The 26281-nt window shown below is 37.5% G+C and overlaps 1 protein-coding gene across 2 annotated transcripts in view; it reads left to right on the top strand.

The window, feature by feature from the left end:
- Positions 1 to 217: 217 nt before the first annotated feature.
- Positions 218 to 26281, top strand: part of DCP1B (decapping mRNA 1B) — a 306108-nt gene continuing 280044 nt past the window's right edge. For both annotated transcript variants that reach the window (XM_053718855.1, XM_053718854.1), the window contains exons 1-4: positions 218 to 379; positions 1935 to 1975; positions 3890 to 4017; positions 21403 to 21469. In XM_053718855.1, the coding sequence (XP_053574830.1) occupies positions 227 to 379; positions 1935 to 1975; positions 3890 to 4017; positions 21403 to 21469 (389 nt within the window). In that variant the 5' untranslated portion in view covers positions 218 to 226. The remainder of the gene's footprint in view (positions 380 to 1934; positions 1976 to 3889; positions 4018 to 21402; positions 21470 to 26281) is intronic.

Here is a 26281-nt window from a genome sequence, read left to right as displayed (position 1 = left end):
ATCTATCTATCTATCTATCATCTATCTATCTATCTATCTATCTATCTATCTATCTATCTATCTATCTATCTATCTATCTATCATCTATCTATCATCATCATCTCTGTTACTGGTCCATGATGTTGTCATGGTAACCAGTGGTGCCGTTGCCATTGGTAACCATGCTCTGCTTTCGGCCGACTGCTATTAGCTCTGTTCTCGATTGATTGTGCCTAGCAGGACTGCAATGAATATGGCGGCCTCCGGTAGCGGCCTACTCGGCCGCGGCTTGGATATCAGCTTGGCGGCTTTACAAAGACATGACCCGTACATAACAAGGATATTAGATGTGGCTAGTCAGGTCGCTCTTTATACTTTCAGCCAGAAGACTAATGAGTGGGTAAGTGAGCAAGAGAAGGAGCACGCTCCGGATGGAGAAACGGGGGCAGTTACACAGAGGGTCCTTGGATCGGGGAGGGGCTAAGTATTATTTTGATACAGCTGCTATGTGTGGTAGATTTCTATTATCGCAACTGGCGCTTACCAAGAGCTATAGCTGTGAATACACAAGCTAGGGTTGCACTGGGGTTGTTCACACTAATCCTGTACTAAGCTAGTCTCATCCTCCAGGGAGAGCGAGAATCAGTGACATATGTGAGGGCAGCAAGTGCTGATGCTCTTTTAGATGACGCAGTTACTTATCATTACGCAGGTAGATGCACACAGACTAGATATAAACTGTTATTGGCGCACCTCAGCCCCCATTGTTAAAAACAGTGTACCTTTATTATTCTTAATATATATATTAAAATATTAGTGCTCAAATGTGTAGAAACGCCAGGCACTATTGTAAAATGATGATGAAGCAATGTTCATAAAAATATCAAAGTAAAAAAAAAAGTATCAATAAGTAAATGTCTCATACATATGGCAGTTAGTGGAAACAGAGGAATAAAGAGCCTATTATTTCTGGCACATGGAGAACACAAAAGGGAAACCAATGTGCAAACACACAACTTAGAGCAATATAACCAGCCAGTCTTGATACAATGAATTGCTCTAGCAGTGAAAACATTTAGCAAAAACTTATTTGTGTATGGCAATGCTTCTAATTGTATTTGCAATACATTGCTTACCACTTTTGCATATTTTGCTGTAGTTTCAAAGAAATATGTGGATTTCTCTGGCTGATATTTTGCAGCTCACTTACAACATTGACACTGATTCCTGTTCCAGTATGGGAGCAAATGTATAAACATAATTTTTTTGTCTGTTTTAGGCCAGGAGGTAAGGATACAATGTGTACTTGCTGATGTTTATTTAACACTTTTCTACCGCACACTGCTTTTTAAGCTCTCCTTATTTTTAACAGACAAGTGTTCTGTTTCTCTTGAACTGTCTCGTTCCTAGTCTGTAGGAATATAACATATTTGATTTGGGTTTATCACCACTTCTTCTAGATCAGCAGTATCTGTACCTTACTGAGATATCGGCTTTTTTTAGTGACCCGTCTGTATGATCTACTTGGACACACAAATTTTAATGTTCTTGAGCTTCATTCTATGTATTCAAAATACAACATTTATACTTGTGACAACAGTTGTGATTCCTAGAGTTCACTAAAGTCTGAAACATTGCATGTTTTTTAAAAATCCCAATAAAGGAGTCATTTTAAGATAAGATAATGTGGTCACTCTGTACATGCTTACATATTTGGAGGTTCTTGCAGAAAACCCCTGTCTTCATCGGCACATCTACTACATTGTTGCTGAGAGATACTCTGTGAATCCACATTTAAAATATAGATAGGGAAATAAAATAAACTTCTGAAAACTCTGTCAGGAATTAACAGGACTGTTTAGAGGCATGGAGTAGTAACGTCTACTAAAATGTGTGTTTTTTTAAGAACATTCCCTGACATGTTTATTAATTTCTTGATGTTCTGTTTGCTACAGGAGAAGACTGATGTAGAGGGAACACTGTTTGTTTACACAAGGTAAGCTTTACTTCCATATCCTCACAACTGTATATGTCTTTATTCAGATGTATATCATTTCTGTTGTTTGGCAACTAAAGTTTTCTTGAATATTGAGAATACCAAGATTTAACCCCTTCAGGACGGACCTATCCGTCCAAGTTCTGATTGTAATAAATAAATAAAAATAAAGCACATGATCGTTAATGCGATCATGTGCTTCAAAAACAGTGCTAATTGGCTTCTGGGGTACTGCCTGCTTTGCTAGGCTCGTCCCCAATTCGGATCAACCGCTATTTGTTTCCAAAATCGAGCAGGACGCCTCAAAAATTAGGACATTCCATGCCGTCCTATAGACATTTAAGCCCAGAGTTTTTAGGACGACATGGAGAGTCTTAACAGCATCTAGGGGTTAAAGAGAAAGTAAATCCAAATTTGTATTTGTGTAAATAACTTTCCAATTTACTTCTATATCAAATTTGCTTAATTCTCTTGGTATCCTTTTTTTAAAGGAGAAGCAATTCACTACTTGGAGCTAGTTGAACTTATCGGGATAGCCAGTTGCAAGAGGCATATATGTGCAGCCGCCAATCAGCAGATAGCTTCCAGTAGTGCATTGCTGTTCTTGAGCCTATCTAGGATTACTTTTCAACAAAGGATACCAAGAAAACAAAGCAAACTGCATAACAGAAGTAAATTGAAAAGTTGTTTAAAATCACATACTGCTATTTGAATAACAAAAGTTCAATTTGTGACTTTACTGTCCCTTTAAAGATCTTTCCTTTCTGTATAGATGATCCACACTGGCCAAGTCACTGATTATGTGAACAGAAACAGTTGTTGAGCTGAGAAGCACTTCAAGGGATGGTCACATCCAAATTAAACTTTCGTGATTCAGATAGGGCATGCAATTTTAAATAACTTTCCAACATACTTTTTATCATCAAATTGTCTTTGTACTTTTGGTATTCTTTGCTGAAAGCTAAACCTAGTTAGGCTCATATGCTAATGACTAAGCCCTTGAAGGCCGCTTCTTATCTCAGTGCATTTTAACATTTTAACACAGCTAGACAGCACTAGTTCATGTGTGCCATATGGATAACATTATGCTCACTCCCGTGGAGTTATTTATGAGTTGGCACTGATTGGCTTAAATGCAAGTCTGTCAAAAGAAATTAAATAAGGGGACAGTCTGCAGAGGTTTAGCTACAAGGTAATCACAGAGGTAAAAAGTGAATTAATATAATAGTGTTGGTTGTGCAAAACTGGTGAATGAGTAATGAAGAGATTTTCTATTAGGGATGTGCATTCGGATCTTTGTGAGGATCCGAATGCAGAAGTAAGCAGCCCCTCGTGCCCTTTGGATATTTTTGTAGCCGGATTGGGGATCTTTTACAATAATCAATCTAAGATCTGCATTTGCACAGATCTTAAAGTGGGGATCTTTTACAGGAATCAATCTGGCTATGAAAATATCTACCTACCTAGGTGTGCTTTTCAACTAAGGATACCAAGAGAACATAGCAAATTTGATAATGGAAGTCAATTCGAAAGTTGTTTAAAATTACATGCTCTATTGGAGTTAGAAAAGTATAATTTAGACTTTACTTTCTCTTTAACTAGCAAATGTTTTTTTTTGTTCTAATGTCTAGAGGTTCTAGGTTCTATTATTTTCTTGCTAATGTTCCATTCTGACCTTTGTTTGAAAAGGTTGGACATTCTTGCCCGAGTTCAGCTACTTCTAATTCTTTCAGTCATATACATGCACCCTTGTCTGGCTCCTATAGTGTGGGTGTAGGACTCCTCAATATTCTTGAAATATTTTTTTTTTTTTAGCCCCTGGTCTCATCATTCATCGAGGAAGTGTGGCTTTTTGTTTAAATTTTTTTTTTTTTTTTTTTAAAGCTGCTAAAAAATGTTTCTCTGGCAATGTAGGTCTGCATCTCCAAAACATGGCTTCACCATCATGAACCGACTGAGCATGGAGAATCGAACAGAGCCTATCACTAAAGACCTTGACTTTCAGCTGCAAGACCCATTTCTGCTGTACCGGAATGCCAGATGTGAGTAGAGTTGCTATAGTGTTTATAGGAACATTGAAACTCAAATTCCAATTCTATAAAATGTTTAATTAAAAGGACAGTAAAGTCAAAATGAATCTTTCATAATTCACAGAGAGCATGCAATTTGAAATAACTTTTCAATTTAATTTTATTATCAAGCTTTCTTCTCTTGGTATCCTTTTGTTGATGTATAGGCTCAGTAGCAGGAATGCACTACTGGGAGCTAGCTAAACACATCATGCCAACCAGTGCCAAGAAGCATATATGTTTAGAAGCTAATCACCAGCTAACTCCCAGTAGTGCATTGCTCTCCCTGAGCCTACCTAGGTATGGTTTTCGACACAAGATACCAAGAAAATTTAAGCAACTTTGATAATATAAGTAAATTGGAAAATTGTTTAACCCCTTAACGATTGAGGACATGCCAGGTACGTCCTCCAAAAAAATACCCTTAATGACCAAGTACAAGCCTGGCACGTCCTCTGAGGTTTGAAGCTCTGGAATATACATCTTTTAAAGTATTGTCGTGATGCCTCGATATTTTTTGGCACACCGATGCAGAGAGAGCCACTCTCTGGCCCTCTCTGCATCGGCCAGCGATGGTGCTGATCGTTGGCGGGTGGGAGCAGCTGCAGGGAGGTGGGTGGGGCCAACGTTTCGGGCCTAGCTCATTCTTTCCTCATGCATGCCCGAAACGTTGCTGTTGATTATTTGACCCATGATGGAATACTAATAAAGGTCTTTTTTTTTACTTGAGGAGCCGGAGGACTTTGTTACTTTTTATATGACTATTTGAGACTTGGTAAGTCTCCTCCGTGCACTCCTATAGAAAGTGCTATCCCCATTTGTGATTTCCTGTGTCAACTGAAAGTAAAAAGTTACATATAATAAATGCAGTTAAAGGGACACTAAACCCAAATTTTTTCTTTCATGATTCAGGTAGAGCATGCAGTTTTAATCAACTTTCTATTTTACTTCTATTACTTATTTCTCTTCATTCTCCTATCTTTTGTTGAAAAGCATATCAAGATAGGCTCAGTATCTGCTGATTAGTGGCTGCACATAGATGCCTCCTGTGATTGGCTTAATCATGTCCATTGCTATTTCTTCAACAAAGGATATTGGAAGAATTAAGTAAATTAAATATTAGAAGTAAATTGGAATGTTGTTTAAAATTGTATTCTCTATCTGAATCATGAAATAATGTCATGTCCCTTTAAACCAAAACCTAATCTATAATAAATCCCAAACTAGTATTTTACAAATGGATTTGTAGAATGAGTGACACTGTTGTTTGTATGCAAATGTATTTGTATCATCAAATCATTACAGATAATCATATTTGAAATACATGAACACAAACGTATAATATATAAGTGAAAAGTCCTCGCTCAATCGTAAACCTCAGGCTCATTAAGATCTATCAGATAGCGTGGCCACGCTAAATCCCAATCGTAAATGTCTATGGGGCGCCCTACAAAACCCTTTAGCTTGAGTGCTAACCTGAAGGTGCGCCAAGCCAATGTGCACTAAAGTTGAAGGTGGTTAAGAAAACTATTAAATAGCATTGTTCACACTAAAGAATATTTATATCTCATTGCATTATGTTGCAATGTATGTTTCTTTCACATCCAGGACCTGAATAGAGCCTGATGATCTAAAGTTTTCTGCTCAGATGAGATGATCTAAGACGTCTTGTCAGTACGGTGAGGTCTCTCATAAAGTTTTAGCATTACAAATTTTGGTTGAGAGATCTTTGTTTCACCATGTAGGGGTCTTGATATGAAGGAAGGACTCCTACATTACAATATAAGATCTAAAACTAAATCCCAAAGATTTTGTGTGGTTTCTTTCTATGCCGGCAAGTTTTTAGTCGTCTGCCCATGTAAGATAAAGCTAAAATGTGCTTTTCTAAAATTCTTTGAGGGGCCTCACAGTACTGACGAGATTTCTTAAAGGGAAGTTCTAGCCACAATTGGAATCCACATAGATGTATTTCAGTTTTAAATAGAAGCATGTTTGTAATATACACGTATTAGCAAAAATGCTTGTAATAAAAGTTATAGCTGTTTCAAAAGTGTATTTAAGTATGCACCGTGCACCAGCATTTTAAATACAGCACTTGCTCAGAGAGACTAAGGTGCTTGTACCATCTGGTAATTGCTTACATGATACAAGCCCCACTGGTGCTCTGAGCAGCTGTAGTATATAAAATGATGACGCACTGAGAAAAGCTATGCTTCACATGCACGTGCAGAGAAAAAATGCTAACACTAAAACAGTGATAACATTTACTAGAAGCATTTTTGCCAATACATTTATATTGCAGTTATGTTTCTAATTCATCTATGTGCATTTCAATTTTGACTGTAGACTAGAGAGCTTTCGATCATCAGGTCCATTGAGAGAGACAGAAATCATGTAACTGTTTAACTTAGATTTTAAATCTTTAAGATACTGGTTACTGCCTAAGCTCCGTCTAATTATATACATTGCTGTATATGTAATTGATCAATGGCTAAAGCCTTTCTGATCTCTCAGGCTTCTTTACATTGCAACTAGAGCATCCTTCAAGCAACATTTTGTAAGGGTTTTAGGAACAAGCAGAAGATAGCTGTGTCTGTTAGAGAAAGGAACTAAATAAAGTAACAATGCTTAATATAATCCTAGGCACAATTTTAAAGAAAGTCGTATAAAATTGACTGACTTTTTCTTTTTAACTTGTATCTCACTCTGTGTCCTTTCAGTTATTTATTTTATTGACATGAAAAATCTGATCTCTTTAGAATATGTTCATTTTCCAAGTGTATTTTTGTTCCCCACATTTACTTTTTTGTTAAATTTTGGAACATGTATTTTCTTATTGTAACCCATTATATAAGTCAATTGATAACGCTCTGCATCTTTTACTGGGTGCTGCCATCTTGTAATGCACATATTGTTGCAAACTGAAAAAAAAATCAGTGTGCTTTCTCAGATTAGTGATGTTACAGGGTTTTTGACATTTGTACCTTGCACGTTTGGTTAGTTTGCAAAATAGAAAGCAGAAGCTTTACATATTTCCAGTGTTTTTTTGTTGTTGTGTTTTTTTTTAAACACTGTTTAACCCTTTTCGGGCCAATAACTTATTACGTAGTTCCCTAGCAGGTCATATTCTATTTTCAGCAGGGAATAGAGCAGCCCCTGTATTGGCCATTGGCTTCCACTGGGGCAGTATCGCACGGTATGCGCTCAGTCACCGCTGGCTCCACACTGAGGACAGGTGTATCCTCACAGCACCGGACACTGGACTCTGCCATCCAGTCCTTTCAGGCAGTGTGTGCTGTAGAATGTGGCAGATTCTCTGTTATTTCTGCAGAATGCACAGCTCTTCTACACCGCAATGCTGCTCGGGCTCCAAGGGGGCGGAGAGGAAACGGCTCCATGTAGAAGACACTGGCAACATCTTGTCATCCTCCCGGGGCTCCGGCAATTGATCTCTGATGAGAGCGGAGAATAACTGGTTCCGCTATATGCCGGTAGGACCATCTAACCATGCCATACTTTTGAATTGCACAGCTAAATAGCAAATCTAGCAAGTAATCCCTAGAAGTCGCTATTTAGCTGTGCAATTCAAAAGCAAAAAGTCATGTCGGAATGTATCAGTCATTGGACCTCAAGCGGTAAAACCCATTGTCAGATATATTCTGACATAGGACCGGAAAGGGTTAAAAGTTACATAACAAATTTATAAAGCCCTCCGGTATAATATAGAGCAATGCAGCCACTGCAAAAATCTACAGCTCCCGCTTTGTATTGTGCACTAAACTGACGTGCACAATACGGCTGATCTGTGAATGCACACTGTTTCTGTCACAGGGTGGGAAAAAACTTAAATGGTGGCGCCCAGTGTAAAGATGCAGAGCTTCACTAACCAGCACTTATAAAGGGTTAAACTATGAGAGAGCTGCAGGCATAAGAGAAAAAAGAAAGATTAGTTGGAGGCTTATTTAGTTCATTGGCTAGTGCCTTCTATGGTTGGTTGCAGTGGAGAGATATACTATATATGCTGACACCTACTAATTATTGACTTGGTGTTTCAGCCACACGTATTGCTAACTGGTTATAAACTCCAGCGCATAGCCATGAGATTTTACTTAGACAAATTTTGGTAGTACAATGGGTCTTACTGAAGAGTTCAGTAACTTTAAATGTGGCAGTGTCATTGGATGAAACCTTTGTACAAGTCAGAGTTGACCGGGACAAATCTAGTAGGGCAGAGATTTCATGAACTAAGTGTTATTGTGACGTGGAAGTGTCTAGGGCTAACAGCCTAGCCATGAAGTGGCAGACCACACAAACTCAGAGTAGGGCTGGCCAATGCTGAAGGGTATAGAGCGTTAAAAAAAAAAAAAAAAAAAATGCCTATCTGTTATATTGCTCACTAAAGAGTTCCAACCTGTCTTAAGAAGCAACATCAGCACATGAACTGTGTGACGGGCTTCATGAAATGGGTTTTCATGGAGTGGTGTAAAGCACTGTACTCTGGATCAGTGAAAGCATATTCTCTAAAGTGATGAATCCTGCTTAAAGGGCCAGTAAACCTAGAAAATAATGTGCAGAATTATATAACATTATATTAGTGCTAGCTTTATGCAACATAATATTGCGGTTACATTTTTATTAAAAAAGAGGGTTTTTCAGACCAGCCCTCTGTGCTCTACTGAGCGGGTCTATTTTTTTCACTGAGCGCATCTGAGCAGCTGTCTAGTCACAGCCCGGCCCGATCGCGCCATTACACTCAATGTAGCTCGCTCCTGCTCTGCCTGACAGAAAAAAACAGAATAAAAATGTAACCGCAATATTATGTTGCATAAAGCTAGCACTAATATAACGTTATGTAATTCTGCTTTAATTATCAGGCAGTGTGATGGAAGGATCTGAATGTGGTTGATGCCAGTAGAACACTACCTACCGGAATGCATAGTGCATACTGTAAAGTTTAGTAAAGAAAGGATAATGGAGCTGTTTTTCAGGGTTATTTACTGCCACTTTGAAATGGCCGCCAAACTCTGCCCACTGATCATGCCACAATCGGAGCTGCATCTGGTCACTCGGCAGAATAGCATTGACAGTCTGCTGAATCCAGCTAGTGAGGCTTTTGTGATTGGACGCAATATGCAGCATGGAATTGTGATGTCATGAGTGGGTGGAGTTTAGCAGCCATTTTAAAGTGGCCAGAAACATTATTGTTTTTAAAATAACTTTTTTACCGTTCCTGCTGCATGATATAGAAAGGGTTGCAAGAGGCTATTTGCAGCTTCATCTAAGGTAAGACTTTAAGATGACTAAAGTGTAGACTTTCCCCTTTAAATTGTCTTTCTTGTGTGAAACGATATGATATAAATGATCTTTTATGGATTAAGGTGACCTGATCCGAGGAATATTTCTGTATACGAAATTATTTTTATATTGAAACTATAGTTAGGATTAGAAAACTTCTATAGGTGCACTTGATCAGCTGGTTTTTCAACTACTGGTAGCTAGCTGAACACAAAAGGTGAGCCAATTACAAGAGGCATATATGTGCAGCCACCATTCAGCAGCTAGCTCCCAGTAGCTCATTGTTGCTTCTGAGCCTACCTAGGTTTACTTTTCAACACAGAGAACAAAAGAGATTTGATAATAGAAGTACATTGGAAAGTTGTTTAAAACTGCAAGCTCTATCTGAATCATTAAAGATAAAATGTGTGTTTTACGCCCCTTTTAAATTTAACAACTTTCATTTCTATGGCTTCCTTATGTTCAGCAATCGTGCACAGAGGTAAACTCCCTAAACCCAAGGTACTAATCAGTAAACCATCTAATCCGTAATGTCAGGGACACGTGGAATAATATGAAGCCAATGTATTTCTGTTGCTGCACCTAGTGCTGTCAGGAGTAGTCATTTAAGCTGCTAGATGATTGTTTGTGATGCAGCTTCAAGCCCCTGAATTATTTAGACCACTTTATATGTTTTTCTATGTATACAATACCAACACAAGCCTCTCTGCTCAGTGGTGCAGTAGCTAATAATGTGAAAATGATCCTTTCAGTGTTCAGCGCAACATTAAACATAACACGCTTTCCTGTGATCCTTCCTCCCCCGCAGCTCTCCTGTATGTAATGGGAGCTGGATATCTTCATTTAGTGTCTGCATTGCAGTTTAGACTGAGGTTTAATGACTTGTAACTGACCATTCTATTTGTTTCTTTGCCAGTGATTTGCACTCAGGCAGGTTATGTGACTTGGATCATAGCATTGGCTACTGGACAGCTACAAACCTTCTAGCTTAGGCTCAAGAAGAGAGTTTAAATTAAAATCAATCTAAAACTCCTTAATTGGAAAAACAAATCTTGTGGAGGCATAATAATAAACCAGAAAAAAACTCTCTAAAATACACCTTTATAATGGACAACTGAGAACCTCATAAACAGACAACATATGCTGAAAGTTGCTCAATTCAGAGATCATTTAAAACATATATTATAGTTAAAAATAATAATTTACTCTAATTTGTTAAGAGAGTGTAATTTTCCCACTAGTGCTGCTGCAGAGCTATGTGTTTAACGTCTGCGTGACAGCAGCCGTTGATTGGGTCAGAGGCATTTTCCACTCTGGATCAGAAGTACTTGACAGCTCCTGAGCTGTACTTTAACTATGTATTTAACCCATGTGTGGAGGTGAAACAGATGTATTTGCAGCATTGATGGTGATACATTTCATGGTCTAATGAATTGGAGAATGTAAATTTTTGCTATAATAAAGTTTGTAGTTTCATACAGTGAAAATTCAGGACACGTGTACCAGCCACAAGAGGTGAGATATATGAAATGATGTAGCATGCACAGATATGAGAATAGATGTCTCAAGTTCTATTCTAAACAAAAGAAAAGGTGCATCCTTGTGCAGATCAATGCAATAAAGTTGATTATACAGGGCAGCAAGCTTCCCAATGTGCCAAATACTCACGAGTGTCAGCTGTCCGTTGTGCTGTTAGAGGCAGGCAGCGATATTGCAGAGTCTCTGTTCCCAGGCAGATGGCTACAGGGCAATACTCCTTAGTGAACAAACAGCCGTATGGAGAAGTATAACAATCTCCAATAAGTCCATAGACTCTCAGGGTGACTATCATAAAGTTTAGTTTTAAAAACCAGTATTAAAACCACACCATGTGCAGATATCGCTACATGTTTCTCGGCCCTTACAATATGTAGAGCATATATACAGTATGTACACATAGCTAATAGAGTGCATCATTGGGAACATGGTGCTGGATGCAAAGGACTTACGCTTTTTTCTGTATAGTGTTCCTTAGGGATGAATACCCCTTGTGACAGAAGCTAAAGCGTTCATTCCTCAGGGTGCTCTAAAACTGCAAAACCCTGCAGAGTTTGCTAACAAACTAAAGGGTTCATCACAATCTATTGTTCGATTTTTATTTTGTGTTGATTTCAAGCTGGGGGAGTATTAGAGATAGTAAACACTTTGGGATTGTAATATAAAAAGCTTAATTATGCAAAGAACTTTACAATATTTCAGATCTTTATTGTGGTTCAGGGGTGCTCAGACTTTAGTGAGTTGTGATCTAATCTTTGGTAAAATTTGTCACTAAGATCTACTTATGACAAATTTTTAGAAAAGTGCTCCAAATGCTAAAAATCAGAGTGTTCTTGTTTTTTTCCCCACATACATAGTACACAGGGTTAATGATTTGTATGGGGGTTTTAAATAACTTCTGCCTTATGTCTCTCTCTTGTTTTTATACTCTATCCATGTGTCAGACTTGACTTAACAACACCCCAAAAACTAAAAACATTGTCTGTGCTTTCTGACTGAAACAATATCCCAATATCATATATGCATTACAATAACAATATTATGAAGCATAATTTAAATGCATAAATGTTTACAAATGGCAAAAGAGATTGTTATTCCATGGGGACTGACAGGAAAATAATAAATAAATAAATTGGGGGGCTTTTGTTCAAAGGTACATAAAACAAAATATAAGCTAAAATGCACATCTTAAACCTCATTGTACAACGTATCAGCCAAAATATAAAGGAGACAACTTTTGCACACCCTGATAGTTAGGTATCAATTTTTGTGCAACCGTATATTTGCCACCTGATCAATGCAGTAGGATGGTATAAAACAGGGGTACTAAGGCTTTCAAAGATGGTAAATACAGACCTTGAAAATAGACAGATTGACTGAAGACTATTGAGCCCAGCTGATGCGCCTTATTCCCCACAGCCGTCCTCCCAGCCTCGCTATAATTCCCTGTTAACCACACTATAGAGCGCAACTCACAGGGAATAATAGCGCGTCTGTGATGAATAGTGCGCATTAGCTGGGATCAATGCTGTGGTCTACCTTAATGGGCACCACTGTTGTAGATTTTATTCAAATGGACGAGTCAGTATAACAAATAGACTATAATAACATGAGCCCTTTTGCTCCATACAAATCCCTCTCCACAGACGCAGCCAATGAGATTGCCTTACATAGCCTGAAGAGGAGTGCGTATGTCTCTTCAGCTGTGTAGAAAGTGTGCTTTGCATTAAAGGGAAACTAAACCCAAATTTTCTATTTCATTATTTAGATAGAGCATGCAATCTTAAGCAACTTTCTAATTTATTCCTATTATCAATTTTTCTTTGTTCTCCTTATTTTGCAAGCAGAAATGTAAAAGCTTATGAGCCGGCCCATTTTTGGTGCAGAACCTGGGTTACGCTTGTTTATTGGTGGCTAAATGTAGCCACCAATAAGCAAGCACTGTCTAGGGTGCTGAACCTAAAATGGGCCGTCTGATGAGCTGTACATTCCTGTTTTTTAAATAAAGATAGCAAGAGAGCAAAGAACAATTTATAATAGGAGTAAATTAGAAAGTTGCCTAAAATAGCTTGCTCTATCTTAACCATGAAAGTAAAAATTTGGGTTTAGTATCCCTTTAAGATCTGTGGGTCATGAGATATTTACTCTGGTTCTTTTGACCCAGCCTTTGGAGTAAAGAAAATCTCTTGCTTGAAATACATTTTTTTTTTTTTAAATGTATTTACTTTAATTTATGTTACAAAAAGGCAAACATGCATTTACTTTAACATTGTAGTTGTGGAAGTGATTTGTTACTGTTAGTGTATCACGTGTTATGGGTCTTTGACACTCGGTGCTATCTGAACTGTAAGGCAAATGATATATTTTTAAATCCGCTTTAAATTGTAGTGCCTGTACCCTATTGTCATTGTCTGAATTTGAAATGCTTTTGTTTTTTTTGCAAGGTTTGTCTTCATCAGTCACACTTGGGAGCAGTAACCTCAAATTCTTCTACCATTGTTTTGTGCACCTGTGTCTTGTAACTCATATAAAGCATAGAGGAATATTTTGTTGCATAGCTAATGGGAAGAGATGTGTGCAGTGTAGGGGGGGCTGCATGTAGCCTCATGCCATATATAGAATGTTCAGGACAACCACTGAGGAAATCTGTCCCACTTTTCAAGATAAGGTTTATTTAAAGAGACAATAATATTAACCCCTGCACTGCTTTTCTGGGAGTCAACTTTAGGCAGTTTATGTGAACATTTATTAGCTTAAACCCAAGTAAACTGCACATCTCCGGTTTTCCATGTTTTGTATATGATCACTTCTGTTGTTAACTGCACAAGGCTTTGAGACGGTAATAGTTAAAAAGACAAAAAGCGGCTTCTACAGCTGCCAAATTTCTGTAAGTTTATGCTCTGACAAACACTGTGCTAATATACCTGTTTGCTGGATTTGAAGCTCTGTGATTTGCATAAAATCGCTTTCAACACGTGTAACTGTATTGAAATACTTGTGTAACGAGTGCCAAAATACCTGTGGCATCTCATTAACATACATTTTGCTAAATAAGCTCTAGAATATGAAGTCAGAATACACATTTGTTAAAACCTATTTCCAGCACTAGCCTGATAAATGTGTTAACTTGTATTATTGATCCAAAAAAATCTATCTTGCTAATTATAATGGAAACTATTCGGATCTGCTTAGACTTTTAACCCTTTGTCTGTTTGAGACATTCTACATTGCATAGCATTGATTTCCTACTCTCCTTGGCATCACCGGATTAATCAGTCTTCTGTTGTTAATATTATGGATTAGTATATTCTGTTGACTAAAGAAAAGCATTTGATACACTAATTTAGCTTGTGAAATCGTAGAGCAATTCTAGGGAAAAAAGGGGACGGTATCGCCTTATTTTTAGTTCTCTAACTCAGCTATTGATAAAGTTCCAGACAATCTGCAAAGTATGTGGTTAAAAGGACATTGTACTCTAAAATGTTGTTTCTTCCAAAACTCTGTATTTCAGAATGTAGTGCAAGACTTTCTTTTTAATAGGATGTGTTTAATAAACCATCGGTTTTGGAGAAGTTGCCTATATCTGCCAGCAAGCAATAGAAACAAATGTATCAGTTGTCCTCCTAACATAAACTGCTGCTCTTTCTTATGTTTGATAAAAAAAAATATGTGGGTACAATGTCCATTTAACTTAAAGGGACACTGAACCCACATTTTTTTCTTTTATGATTCAGATAGAGCATGAGATTTTAAGCAACTTTCTAATTTACTCCTATTATCAATTTTTCTTCATTCTCTTGCTATCTTTATTTTAAAATCAGGAATGTAAATCTTAGCAGCCAGCCCATTTTAGGTTCAGCACCATGGATAGCGCTTGCTTATTGGAGGCTTACATTTACCCACCAATATGCAAGCATAACCCAGTTTCTCAATCAAAAATGGTCCGGTTCCTATGCATCACATTCCTACTTTTTAAATAAAGATAGCAAGAGAACGAAGAAAAATTGATAATAGGAGTACATTAGAAAGTTGCTTAAAATTGCATGATCTATCTGAATCATGAAAGAAAAAATTTAGGTTTAGTGTCTCTTTAGCCAAAAGTATGTCTCTGGTGCACTGAAATAAATAGAACTAGCGACAATAAAACACTTTAGAATTTACAAAATATTGGGAGGAAAATGAAAGAAAATAATTTTTAGAAATGCATATGATCACATCATTCTTGTGTTATTACAATAGAGTGCCAACATTATATATGAGCTATTCTTTCCCTAAATTTTTAAGCAACTCCTTTCTCTTCCGTGGTATTTTTAAATAGATGTACGTGCAGCACCCACAATATTCATATTGTTTTATGATTAATTAATAAGTTTTAATAGGCTAATTATAGAAGTGCACTGAACCCTATTCACAGAATGAATAAAGAGCACATTACTGCAATGCACTGGTTTTGTAGGCTTGTCTTTTAATATCACAAAAAGTCGATCCAGCAGACACCAGCATGTGTAAGCTTTTTAAAAAATGTCCATAACTAACTATAGTTTTAATATTCCTTATTGCGATTATCTATACAAATCAAAATGTAATGAGCCTATAAGTGACATGGCTCTAAATAAATCAAAGGCATCATAACATTTATAATATCATCATAAAAAGTTGAACAGATACTATAGGAAATGAAGGATTCTGATTGGCTTGTGAGACACATAATTTTATTACCCTAGTTTGACACTTACCTCCAGGTGGGATGTGGACGTAATCAAGTTCCGTTTCTGATATGACATTACCCTTGTAGCTCATGCTGGGCCGGTGCGGCATGCCCTTAGGCATGGGCCGATATGTGGCATTTGTGTGGCGGATAATGTTATGGAACATCTTTTTACCCACTGTAAACGTGCCTAGCTAAATAGAAGCAGCCTTGGGTACAGTACTCCTCTTTCCTTGGTGAAGAGAAGGATTTCATACAAGGATTAGGAGAAAACCTTTCTGGAAATAATTTGTTCGTTTGTGTCCTTCAGTGAGATGTTTTCCACAACCCTCTTCCTTTCTAGCTTATTGTTATTCTCAGTCCTCTACTCTGATCCTTCCATGCAGTTTTTCAGATTGTGACGTGCGGGGGGATTGACAGTGTCTGACTGTCAACTGCGCACTTCACAAAGTCATAGGGATTCTGCTTTTTGTAACTTGTCACCACCAGCCTTGATACAACCTCTTGTGTAGAAGAGGGCAGAATGCGATAGGGCTGTCCAGCAGGGCACAAGCCTTTAACCCAACTGAGATAACATCTGCTTTATACCATCAAATATGGGCATTTTATAAAAGAATGGGCACAGCATATGTGTGTCTCTTATCTATGTCATTGTGACATGGGTCATAGCAGAGAAAACTCCTTGGCCTGTATACCCTTACTGACAACACCTCGAATTAGAAGACCTTTCTAAATATTTCCACTCATTTTTATTTATGGTACAATAACTGTGCTCTTATAATGGGACCATAGCTCTAATACTTGTTGGATTGAGAAACACTGATACTCTAAAGATGAACAATAATGTAAAGCAAGAATAGACAAAACCATATAGAATTTAGAATCCATGGAAATGTTTCCTGAATACAATATAACTATTGAGTTTTTGAACTTGTGATGTATTAACAAAGAGGAAGCTGATGGTGTTCAATGAGTAGTTGGTTATTATTTGCCATTCCATAACTACATTTGATTTGTCTTGAGCTTATCCTTCATTTCATAACATTCTTCTGGTCATATGTTGAACACAGTTTTGAAGGAGAGATTGGGGAAGAGAACCGTATCCCATAATGCAGACTCAGTTCTCAGTTAGATGGAAATCTAAATTTGCTCACTTCAATACATTACTTATTTGTTTGCAAATTCTTCCTAAGCCACTCTATGTTCAGTGTTAAAAATATATTTTTTCCTCGATACAGTACAAGGCAATAAGATGCAGGAAATCCAGCTCTGAGGATAAAGTTAGCAAGCACTGGCTCTCACTTCTAAACACAGCTCATTTTGTTGCTATTTATTCATGGGAGTTATTAATTTTGTCTTTCACGCTCCGTATCCAAGTGCAAATGGAATTTCTTTCCCAGTTACCTGCCCTTCCATTGATTTTAACACGCTGTGTGTCAGAGGTATCCGCAAAATATTTATACAATCAGGCTCCCGAGTGAGATTGTTGATTCAGTGAAAAGCACAGTTGAAATGCAAGAGAGCAGTTCTAATCTCAGTGTGATTCTTACTAAATTGCCACTTTTAATGTTACACTTCCTCTATTTTATACAAGTTGGATATTTACGTATTAAATGAAATTGCACTTCTTTCAGCATTTTTGCACTTGGCCTAACTGGTAAAGGTTGTAGATGGATCTTATTTATTTACTGTTTCTTATATGTAGTTTGTTTTTCAACAATTAAAGGGACAGTATAGTCCAAATTAAACTTTCATGATTCAGATAGGGTATGCAGTTTTAAACATCTTTCCAATTTTCTTTTATCACCAAATTTGCTTTGTACCCTTTTTGAAAAGCTAAACCTAGGTGGGCTGAAAAAGATTTGTAAACCCTTAAACTACCTCTTAAACTGTGTTGGTAATGCAATAAATGGATTATCTATTACATTTCAAATAGACTTTCCCTTTTTAAATGGTGAAACGTTTTTAAAGAGACAGTGTACACTAAACTTTTATCTGTAAATCCTTTAACCACCATTATTAAATATAGTGCATCAGGATTACACTTTTAAATATATTATATTTAAACTATATAAAGCCCCCTAACCAAGTTGCATATTACAAAAAAAAGAGGAGAAAAAAGGAAGTCCAAAATCCAGATCCACTAATAAAAAATAGTAGGCTTTATTAAATATCGTTGAAAAGCATGAAGATAAAGCAATACAGAAAATAGGCACATAGCCAGCAAAAAGACCGTAATCATAGACAAGTTGCATATTGTCAGCAGGATATGCTCATTAGCTACTTGCTCTCATATAGCCTAGTTTGTTCCCAGCCTGTGTCCCGTTATGTGCCTGAGCCAGGGTTCTGAAGACATCAACACGATACACGTAATTGGATCTTTTAGCTGTTCCTCTGGACATGCCAACGCTAACATGCATGTGCTATTTAACATTTGACTCACACTTCTATACAGAGTGAGCACACAAGTAGTGTATGTGTGACGCATTCTCTGCCCTTCTCTTAGGGCGGCCCTGCATCACGTAACACACGCAAACATTAGAACAAAAATGTTCAAGGTACAAAAGATTACTAAAAAAAAAACCCGCATTGCTATGAAAAGTATGTATTTTTTATTTTAGTCACCTGTTGCCTTGATGTGTGTTCACTGTTTTTGTTGGAAAAAGTCATTTGATATCTCTATGAGGTGCCAATCTTTGAAAGGTGCTTACATAGTGGTTTTAAAGACCATTAGAAGCATTTTTGCAATATACATACATTTGCTAGAATGTTTCTATCATCACTGCTGTAGTGATCCGACTTTGTGCAAAACTCCCTACTCATACAACATTAAGTTGACCTGAATGAGATTGTTGCTACATGGATGTACCTTGTACTTTACACCCATAATCAGAGCACTGTTGGTGGTGTGAGGTCACCTCAGCACATGATGAATACATATGTGTATACCTGTTTTTTATGGCTTTGTCCGCAGTGAGTCACCCACATTAAACCGTATGGGCACAATTTATCATCAAAGACAGATGTGGTTCACAGGTAGTGTACCTGTTCGTCTACATTCATCGTGAGTGGGCAATGGATATTGCTCATCCACTGCACAAGGAAGTGCTTGGCAATGCCACCCAATGCTGTTACCAGGCACATATGTGATAAATGGAGCCTTATGAATGTGGCAGTGCTAACTTTAGCAGAATCATTTTTGTAAATGCACGTATTTAGAAAAAAGAAGCCTCTTACTGGTCTATGAAATGCAGTGGTATAAATTACAACTACCATTTTTTTTTCTTTATGATAGAGCTTCTTCCTTTACTTATAAATGCCCCAATTTCACATAAACCTGCCCTGGATGGAAATGACCTGCCCCTGAACCACCTAGAAATGTTAGCAGGTGCTACAATTTATCACTCTAATTACAGTTAGCAGTGGTAATTTTTTTTTTTTTTTTTAATGCAATAATTATTTAAGTATACACTTAGGCTGCCCTATGTGCTGCTCACAATTTTTTAATCTATATAAAATATAAACACATTCTGTATGGGCAATAGTATGTGGGCATCCTAGTAATTATTGAGTTCAGGTGCTTCAGCCACACCCATTGAAAACGGGTGCTTAAAATCCAGCACCTTTTCATGAAATCTCCATAGACAAACATTGGAAGTACAATGGGTCATACTGAAGAGTTCTGTGATTTTTAACGTGGCATAGGATGCCACCATTGCCACAAGTCGTGAAATGTTTGCCCTTCTAGATCTGCCCTGGTCAACTGTAAGTATTATTGCGCCCAGAGCAACAACAACCCAGCAATAAAGTGGTTGACCACGCAAACTAACACAGCAGGCCACCAATTGCTGAATGATGTAGAGTATATAAATCGCCTATTATCTGTTGCTTCACTTACAACAGAGTTCCAAACTGCCTCTGGAAGCAGCAGCAGCACAAGAACTGTGTTTTGGAAGCTTCATGAAATGGGTTTTCATGGCCGAGCAGCTGTACACAAGCCTCACATAAAAATGCGCAATGTCTGGCATCTGATAGAGGGGTGTAAAACACTGTGCTCTTGAGCAGTGGACACTTATCGTCTGGAGTAATGAATCATGCTTCACTATCTGACAGTCTAATGGAAGGATCGGGGTATGGTGGATGCCAGACTTACTGGAATGCATAATGTCTACTGTAAAGTTTGGTGGAGGATGGATTATGGGGCTGTTTTTCAGGGTTTGGTTTAGGCCCCTTAGATCCATTGAAGGGTCAATACTACAGGATACAGACATTTGAGACAATCAGGTGCTTCCAACTTTGTGGCAACAGTTTGGGATAGGCCCTTTCCTGTTCCAGCATGACTGTGCCCCTGTGCACAAAGTAAGGTCCATGAAGATATGGTTTGATGAGTTTGGTATGGAGGAATTAAGAGTCCTTACCACCTTGTGCACCATCAGTGCCTGACCACACAAATTCACTTTTGGCGGAATGGGCACACATTCCCACAGACAATACTATAAAATGTTGTGGAAGGCCTTCCCAGAAGAGTGGTGGCTGTTATATCCGCAAAGCGGGCTTGTCACTCCATATTAATACAGAAATCAAATGGCCAATAATAGGATGCATCGTATAAACTATTTACACGGTATTCCAAGCACATTCCAGATAGTGCTGATGCTGAAGTACTGCTTCGTATGCGCAGTAGAGAATAAGTTTAGCAAAATCGGTTGTATATGATTGTAAAGAGCCCTGCTGCTAACAGATTTTTATATTTCTCTCCCCGTCTATAATAGCTCTTTCCTTATTCTAATTAATAATAGAGCATGCTTAAATACTTAAAGGGACACTCAAGTCAAAATTAAACCTTCATGATTCAGATAGAGCAGCAATTTTAAACCACTTTCCAATTTACCTCCATTAACAAAATGTGCAGTCTTTTTATATTTACACTTTTTAAGTCACCAGCTGCTACTGAGCATGTGCAAGAATTCAGAGAATATATGTACAGTATATGCATTTGTGATTGGCTGATGGCTGTCCCATGATGCAGTGGGAGTGGAAATAGAGAACTTTAAAATTTGTCAGAAACAAATCTACTACTCATTTGAAGTTCAGACTATGTACTATAGCATTATCTTGTTATCATACATGTTGTTGCTTATGAAAATCTATTGTATTTACTGGTCCTTTAAGTAAATGTGTTTATTTTGATTTTGAAGCCAACAGGAAGTGCACGCAGTCTTAAAGGGGCGTAGTACTGTAACATGTTCTCCATAGAAACATATATTTTAACAGCTGATAAGAACCTTAGACCTAATACGTCTTCCCAAAATGTCCTAAAGGCATAAACTTGTCATCTGTTTCCAATGATCCATTTTACCTGAATTAAATTATTTATAAATAGCTCTTTTACCTTTTTTATTTTTTAAAAAGCTGCTTTTGCTTGTTGAAGCCACATATATCAAAAATAGCAATAGTGCAGTATTTGATATGTATAAACAAGAGGCAGTAGCAGAAATCACCTTCCTACTGTGCTGTGTGAGAGAAAAAGACCAGCTCAGTTGAAAGAGTGCTCCTGCAGGTGCTTTGAATACAATTCATTTCTATCTGCTGCTTTCCTGAGTCCTTTAAGACCAGAATGCTCACTGTCTTATAAGGAGATCATCCACTGCTTCATTGGTGGACGGTTACAGACCTCAAAAGCATAAAAACAAAGATGTTTGTTCTTAGTACCTAAAATACATTTAAAATTTTATATAACAAAGAAAATAAATGTTTGTCCCTATGAAGCAGGTTGTTTATACTGTGACTAATGTTGGTTATTTTATGTTCTTTTTCAGTTTGTATTTATGGAATATGGTTTTATGACAAAGAAGAATGCCAAAGAATTGCTGAACTTATGAAAAAGTAAGTGTATTATGAGTTAACCATAAAACGTGTGAATGTTTGTTTTAACTGGGCATAGTTGGACTTAGATTTGTGCCTAGGGCAGCAGGGATTAAAGGGACATGCCATCCACAATTTTTCTTTCATGATTGAGATGGAGAAGTTTTAAATTTACTTCTATTATCTAAGTTGCTTCATTCTTTTTTTATCATTTTGTTAAAGAAACGGCAATGTATTACGGAGAGCTAGCAGAATGCATTGCAGGAGCCAATAACATGAGGCATTTATGTGCAGCTACCAATCAGCAGCTCCTGAGCTTACCTAGGTATCTTTTTATTTTATTTAAATAACAAAGGATACCAAGAGAACAAAACAAATTGGATAATAGAAGTAAATTGGAAAGTTGTTTAATATCAGCATGGTGCAGCAGATATTGAGGATTATTTCTGTGTCATTAAACCTTACCACTCTGTATACCTCTGGTTATAATGTTTAGTGGGGGGGGGGGAGAGCATATTTCCCAGTGCCTAGAGCAGTACAAAGACTTTATACACCATTGTGTTCTTTATACCAAAATGCAAATGAAAAACAATTCCTGGAAATTAAAGGGACATAAAAATAAAAAGAAATTGCTCTAATATGCTACCGCATTTTTTTATTGGATTGTTGCGTGCAAAGGAAGAAACACATAGTTAAAGTCAGCTCCACAGCAGACATGCATTACAGGGAGCTAGCTGAACACATCTGGTGAACCAGTGATAAGTGACACATTTGTGTAGCCACCAATCACCAGCTAGCTGCCAGTAGTGCATTGGTGCTGCTGAGGATATGTACATATACCTTTCAGCATAGGATAACAAGAGAGCCAGGTACAATTGGTAATAAGTGAATTCAAATGTCTGTTAAAATGGCTTGCTCTGTCTGCACTAAAAAAGCTTAAAAGGCCTTAAAGGGATAGTCTAGTCATGATTTAGATAGCGCATGCCGTTTTAAGCAACTTTCTAATATACTCCTATTATACATTTTTCTTTGTTCTCTTGGTATCTATTTGATATTTGAAAAAGCAGGAATGGAAGCTCGAGAGCCGGCCCATTTTTGGTTCAGCACCTGGGTAGGGCTTACTGATTGGTGGCTGCATTTAGACATCAATCAGAAAGTGCTACCCAGGTGCTGATCCAAAAATGGGCCGGCTCCTATGCATAAATTGATAATAGGAGTAAATTAGAAAGTTGCTTAACATTGCTGCTCTATCTGAATCATGAAAGTTTAATTTTGCACTATCCCTATAAGAGTAAAAAAATAATCACATGCTCTAATTCGTTAGAGTATATAATTTTAAAACTATCTACCCTACAATACTGCATGTTTAAACCCCACAAAGGGGTTAAACACACAGTTGAAGTACCAATCGTGACCTGTGGAGCACTGTTGGTCCTGAGCGGAAACCACCGCTGATTCAATCAGTAGCACTAGTTGCATGACTCGGCTGTGTAAACTAAACTAGCAATGCCCTGTGGTTCCCAGCAGCCCCTTTGTAGGAGTTAAAGGGACAGTCTAGTCCAAAAAAAACTTTCATGATTCAGATAGGGCATGTAATTTAAAACGATTTTCCAATTTACTTTTATTACCAATTTTTCTTTGTTCTCTTGGTATTCTTAGTTGAAAGCTTAACCTAGGAGGTTCATATGCTAATTTCTTAGACCTTGAAGGCCGCCTCTTAAGAATGCATTTTAACAGGTTTTTCACCACTAGAGGGTGTTAGTTCATGTTTTTCATATAGATAACACTGGGCACGTGAAGTTACCTGGGAGCCATCAATGATTGGCTAAACTGCAAGTCTGTCAAAAGAACTGAAATAAAGGGCAGTCTGCAGAGGCTTAGATACAAGATAATCACAGAGGTAAAAAAAATATAAATATAACTGTGTTGGTTATGCAAAACTAGGGAATGGGTAAACAAGGGATTATCTATCTTTTAAAACAATAACAATTCTGGTGTAGTCCCTTTAAACACACAGTAGTGTAGAGTCAATAGTATTGAAATTTCATTGGAGTGTGTATTTTTTGGCTATTATGGCTTTCATATTTATTTTAAGGCCCAAGGCTATGTAAAAATAAATAAATACAGTTCTCAATTGTAGATGAAGTATTTGCATTTTGGTACTGCTGTGTGTTAAAAGTTAGATACAAATTTTCATGTTGCAAAAAGCATAAAAAATGGGTCACCTGCCAAGCTGAAACTATATTAACCCAGGGAGCACTGTAGCTCTCTTCTGGCTATATAGCATGCTAGAATTTGCCGTTTCTAGCTGTGGTCTAGAGGAGATGTGGTTTACTAGCCTTCCATAACCGTGGTCACTTGTTAAGTGGCCACATTTATGGTAGGAAGGTGGCAGTAGCTTTAGGGCTCCCAAATCTACGTGTGAAGTCCAGTTTATAAAATGAAATAAGCTACCTGGAGTATGGCTTTGCTTTGCAATTCCAGTTAACCACTTAGATTTCTGAAAGTGCTGGAATGCTTGATGTTAAAGGGACAGTCTACACCAGAATTCTTATTGTTTAAAAAGATAGATAATCCCTTTATTACCCATTCCTCAGTTTTGCATAACCAACACAGCTGTATTAATACAATTTTTACCTCTGTGACTACCTTGTATCTAAGCCTCTGCAGACTGCCCCCTTATTTCAGTTCTTTTGACAGACTTGCATTTTAGCCAATCAGTGCCGACTCCTTGGTAACTTCACAGGCGTGAGCACAATGTTATCTATATGGCACACATGAACTAAATCCCTCTTGTTGTGAAAAAAAATGTCAAAATGCATTCAGTTAAGAGGTGGCCTTCAAGTGCTTTGAAATTAGCGTATGAGCCTTCCTAGGTAATGTTTAGCTTTCAACTAAGAATACCAAGAGAACACAGCAAAATTGATGATAAAAGTAAATGGGAAAGTTGTTTAAAATTCAATGCCTTTTCTGAATCATGAAAGTTTAATTTTGACTAGACTGTCCCTTTAATCATAAAGGTAAAGTTTACCTGAAGATCATCTGAGATCATTGGTCACAATATTGTTGCAATAACTTCTTTTGGACAACAAGATTTCATCAGGAACAAAATATCTCATCTGCCCATGAAAGCTGCCATGACATTGTAGGTGTCAATTTTATTGTTGTAACATAGATGTCTGGAGGGCTGCTTGAACTTTTAGGGTATCCAGCCCTTCAGGTTTTTTTTTTTTGCCAGTAAAGTACTGGCCCTAATTTGTTGATTGGCCATATTTTCTAAATTCAGCATATTATAAAGTGTAGCCCACACCTGTTCATTCCTTGTATGCTACCTACACCCCTATGGGTGGTTAAAGCATAAGTTCAGTTTGTAAATAAAAACTTTATTTTGACCTAGGGTACATTTTATTGCAGTTTTAATAACCTCTCCCACTTTCTTTACCTTTGCACAGAGTGACAGCTGTGCCCACAGCAAAGCTTTTTGCTCACTTGAATTGTGTTTTTGGTAGGCCAACATTTTGCCTTTGAAAATTAATACAGAATTTATCCGTAAAGGGACTTAATCAGAATGTGTAATGTCACTGCCATATACATTGTAGTGCTGTTGCAATCCTCCCAAGTTAGTTACGTTGTTCTTAGTACATGAACCTGTTTAAAATGCATTTTTCTCTTACTTGGTGTATTCAGTCCACGGATTCATCCTTACTTGTGGGATATTCTCAATCCCTACAGGAAGTGGCAAAGAGAGCACACAGCAAAGCTGTCCATATAGCTCCCCTCAGGCTCCGCCCCCCCAGTCATTCTCTTTGCCGCTCTAACAAGTAGCATCTCCATGGGAGGGTAAAGAGTTTGTGGTGTTAATTTGTAGTTTTTATTTCTTCAATCAAGAGTTTGTTATTTTAAAATAGTGCCGGTTTGTACTATTTACTCTGAGGCAGAAAGTGATGAAGATTTCTGCTGAGAGGAAAAAAGATTTTAGCATGTTGTAACTAAAATCCATTGCTGTTCCCACACAGGACTGTTGAGTACCGGAGAACTTCAGTTGGGGGGAACAGTTTGCAGGCTTAACTGCTTAAGGTATGCTCAGTCATTTATTTCTAACAAGACCTGGTAATGCTAGAAGACTGACAGAAATCCCCATGAGGGAAGGTAAGCCATTTTCTGTAACGTAGTATAGAAGGATGGCTTCAGTTAAGGGCTTAAATACTGGTAGACATTGTGATGGGCTAAATCGATTATTTTATTGATGGAATATTAGATTTATTTAAGTGTTTGAAACGTTGTAAACACTTTTTGGGGTTTTTATTTCGTCTGGCATATTATCAGACGCCTAGTCTGACTCAGGAAGGCCCCATAACTCTGGACTGAAGAGGGAGGGGGCCTAATTTTCGCGCCTCAGTTGCGCAGTTGATTTTCAAGACAGCTCATGCAGCTTCATGTGTAGAGTCCTGAGAGTGCAGGAGGACATCAAGGAGGCTTATATTTCTGCTACAAATAACCCTAAGGGAAGGTAGGGCCGCAGCAAAGACTGTGGCACCATGCTGTAGTGTGTTAAACCGGTTGTTTACTGCAATTTGCTCCGGTTTGGTCAATAAGGGGTTAATTGATTTGAAAATTTGTGTGCAATCATTTCAAAGCTTTAGGATCATGTGGTTAAAATTTCATAAAGATCGGATGTTTTTTGGTGATTTGGAAAAAAAGTGTGTGCTTTTTATTATTTAAAGACACAGTAACGTTTTTTCAAAAAGTGATTTTTTCTGTATTGTAGTGCTGTATAACTCTGTCAAACATGTCTGAGACTTCAGGTAGACCTTGTTCTTTATGTTTAAAAGC

This window comes from Bombina bombina, chromosome 6 (genome assembly GCF_027579735.1).
Source record: "Bombina bombina isolate aBomBom1 chromosome 6, aBomBom1.pri, whole genome shotgun sequence".
NCBI classification, from domain to species: domain Eukaryota; kingdom Metazoa; phylum Chordata; class Amphibia; order Anura; family Bombinatoridae; genus Bombina; species Bombina bombina.
This window is presented reverse-complemented; position numbering and strand designations above follow the sequence as displayed.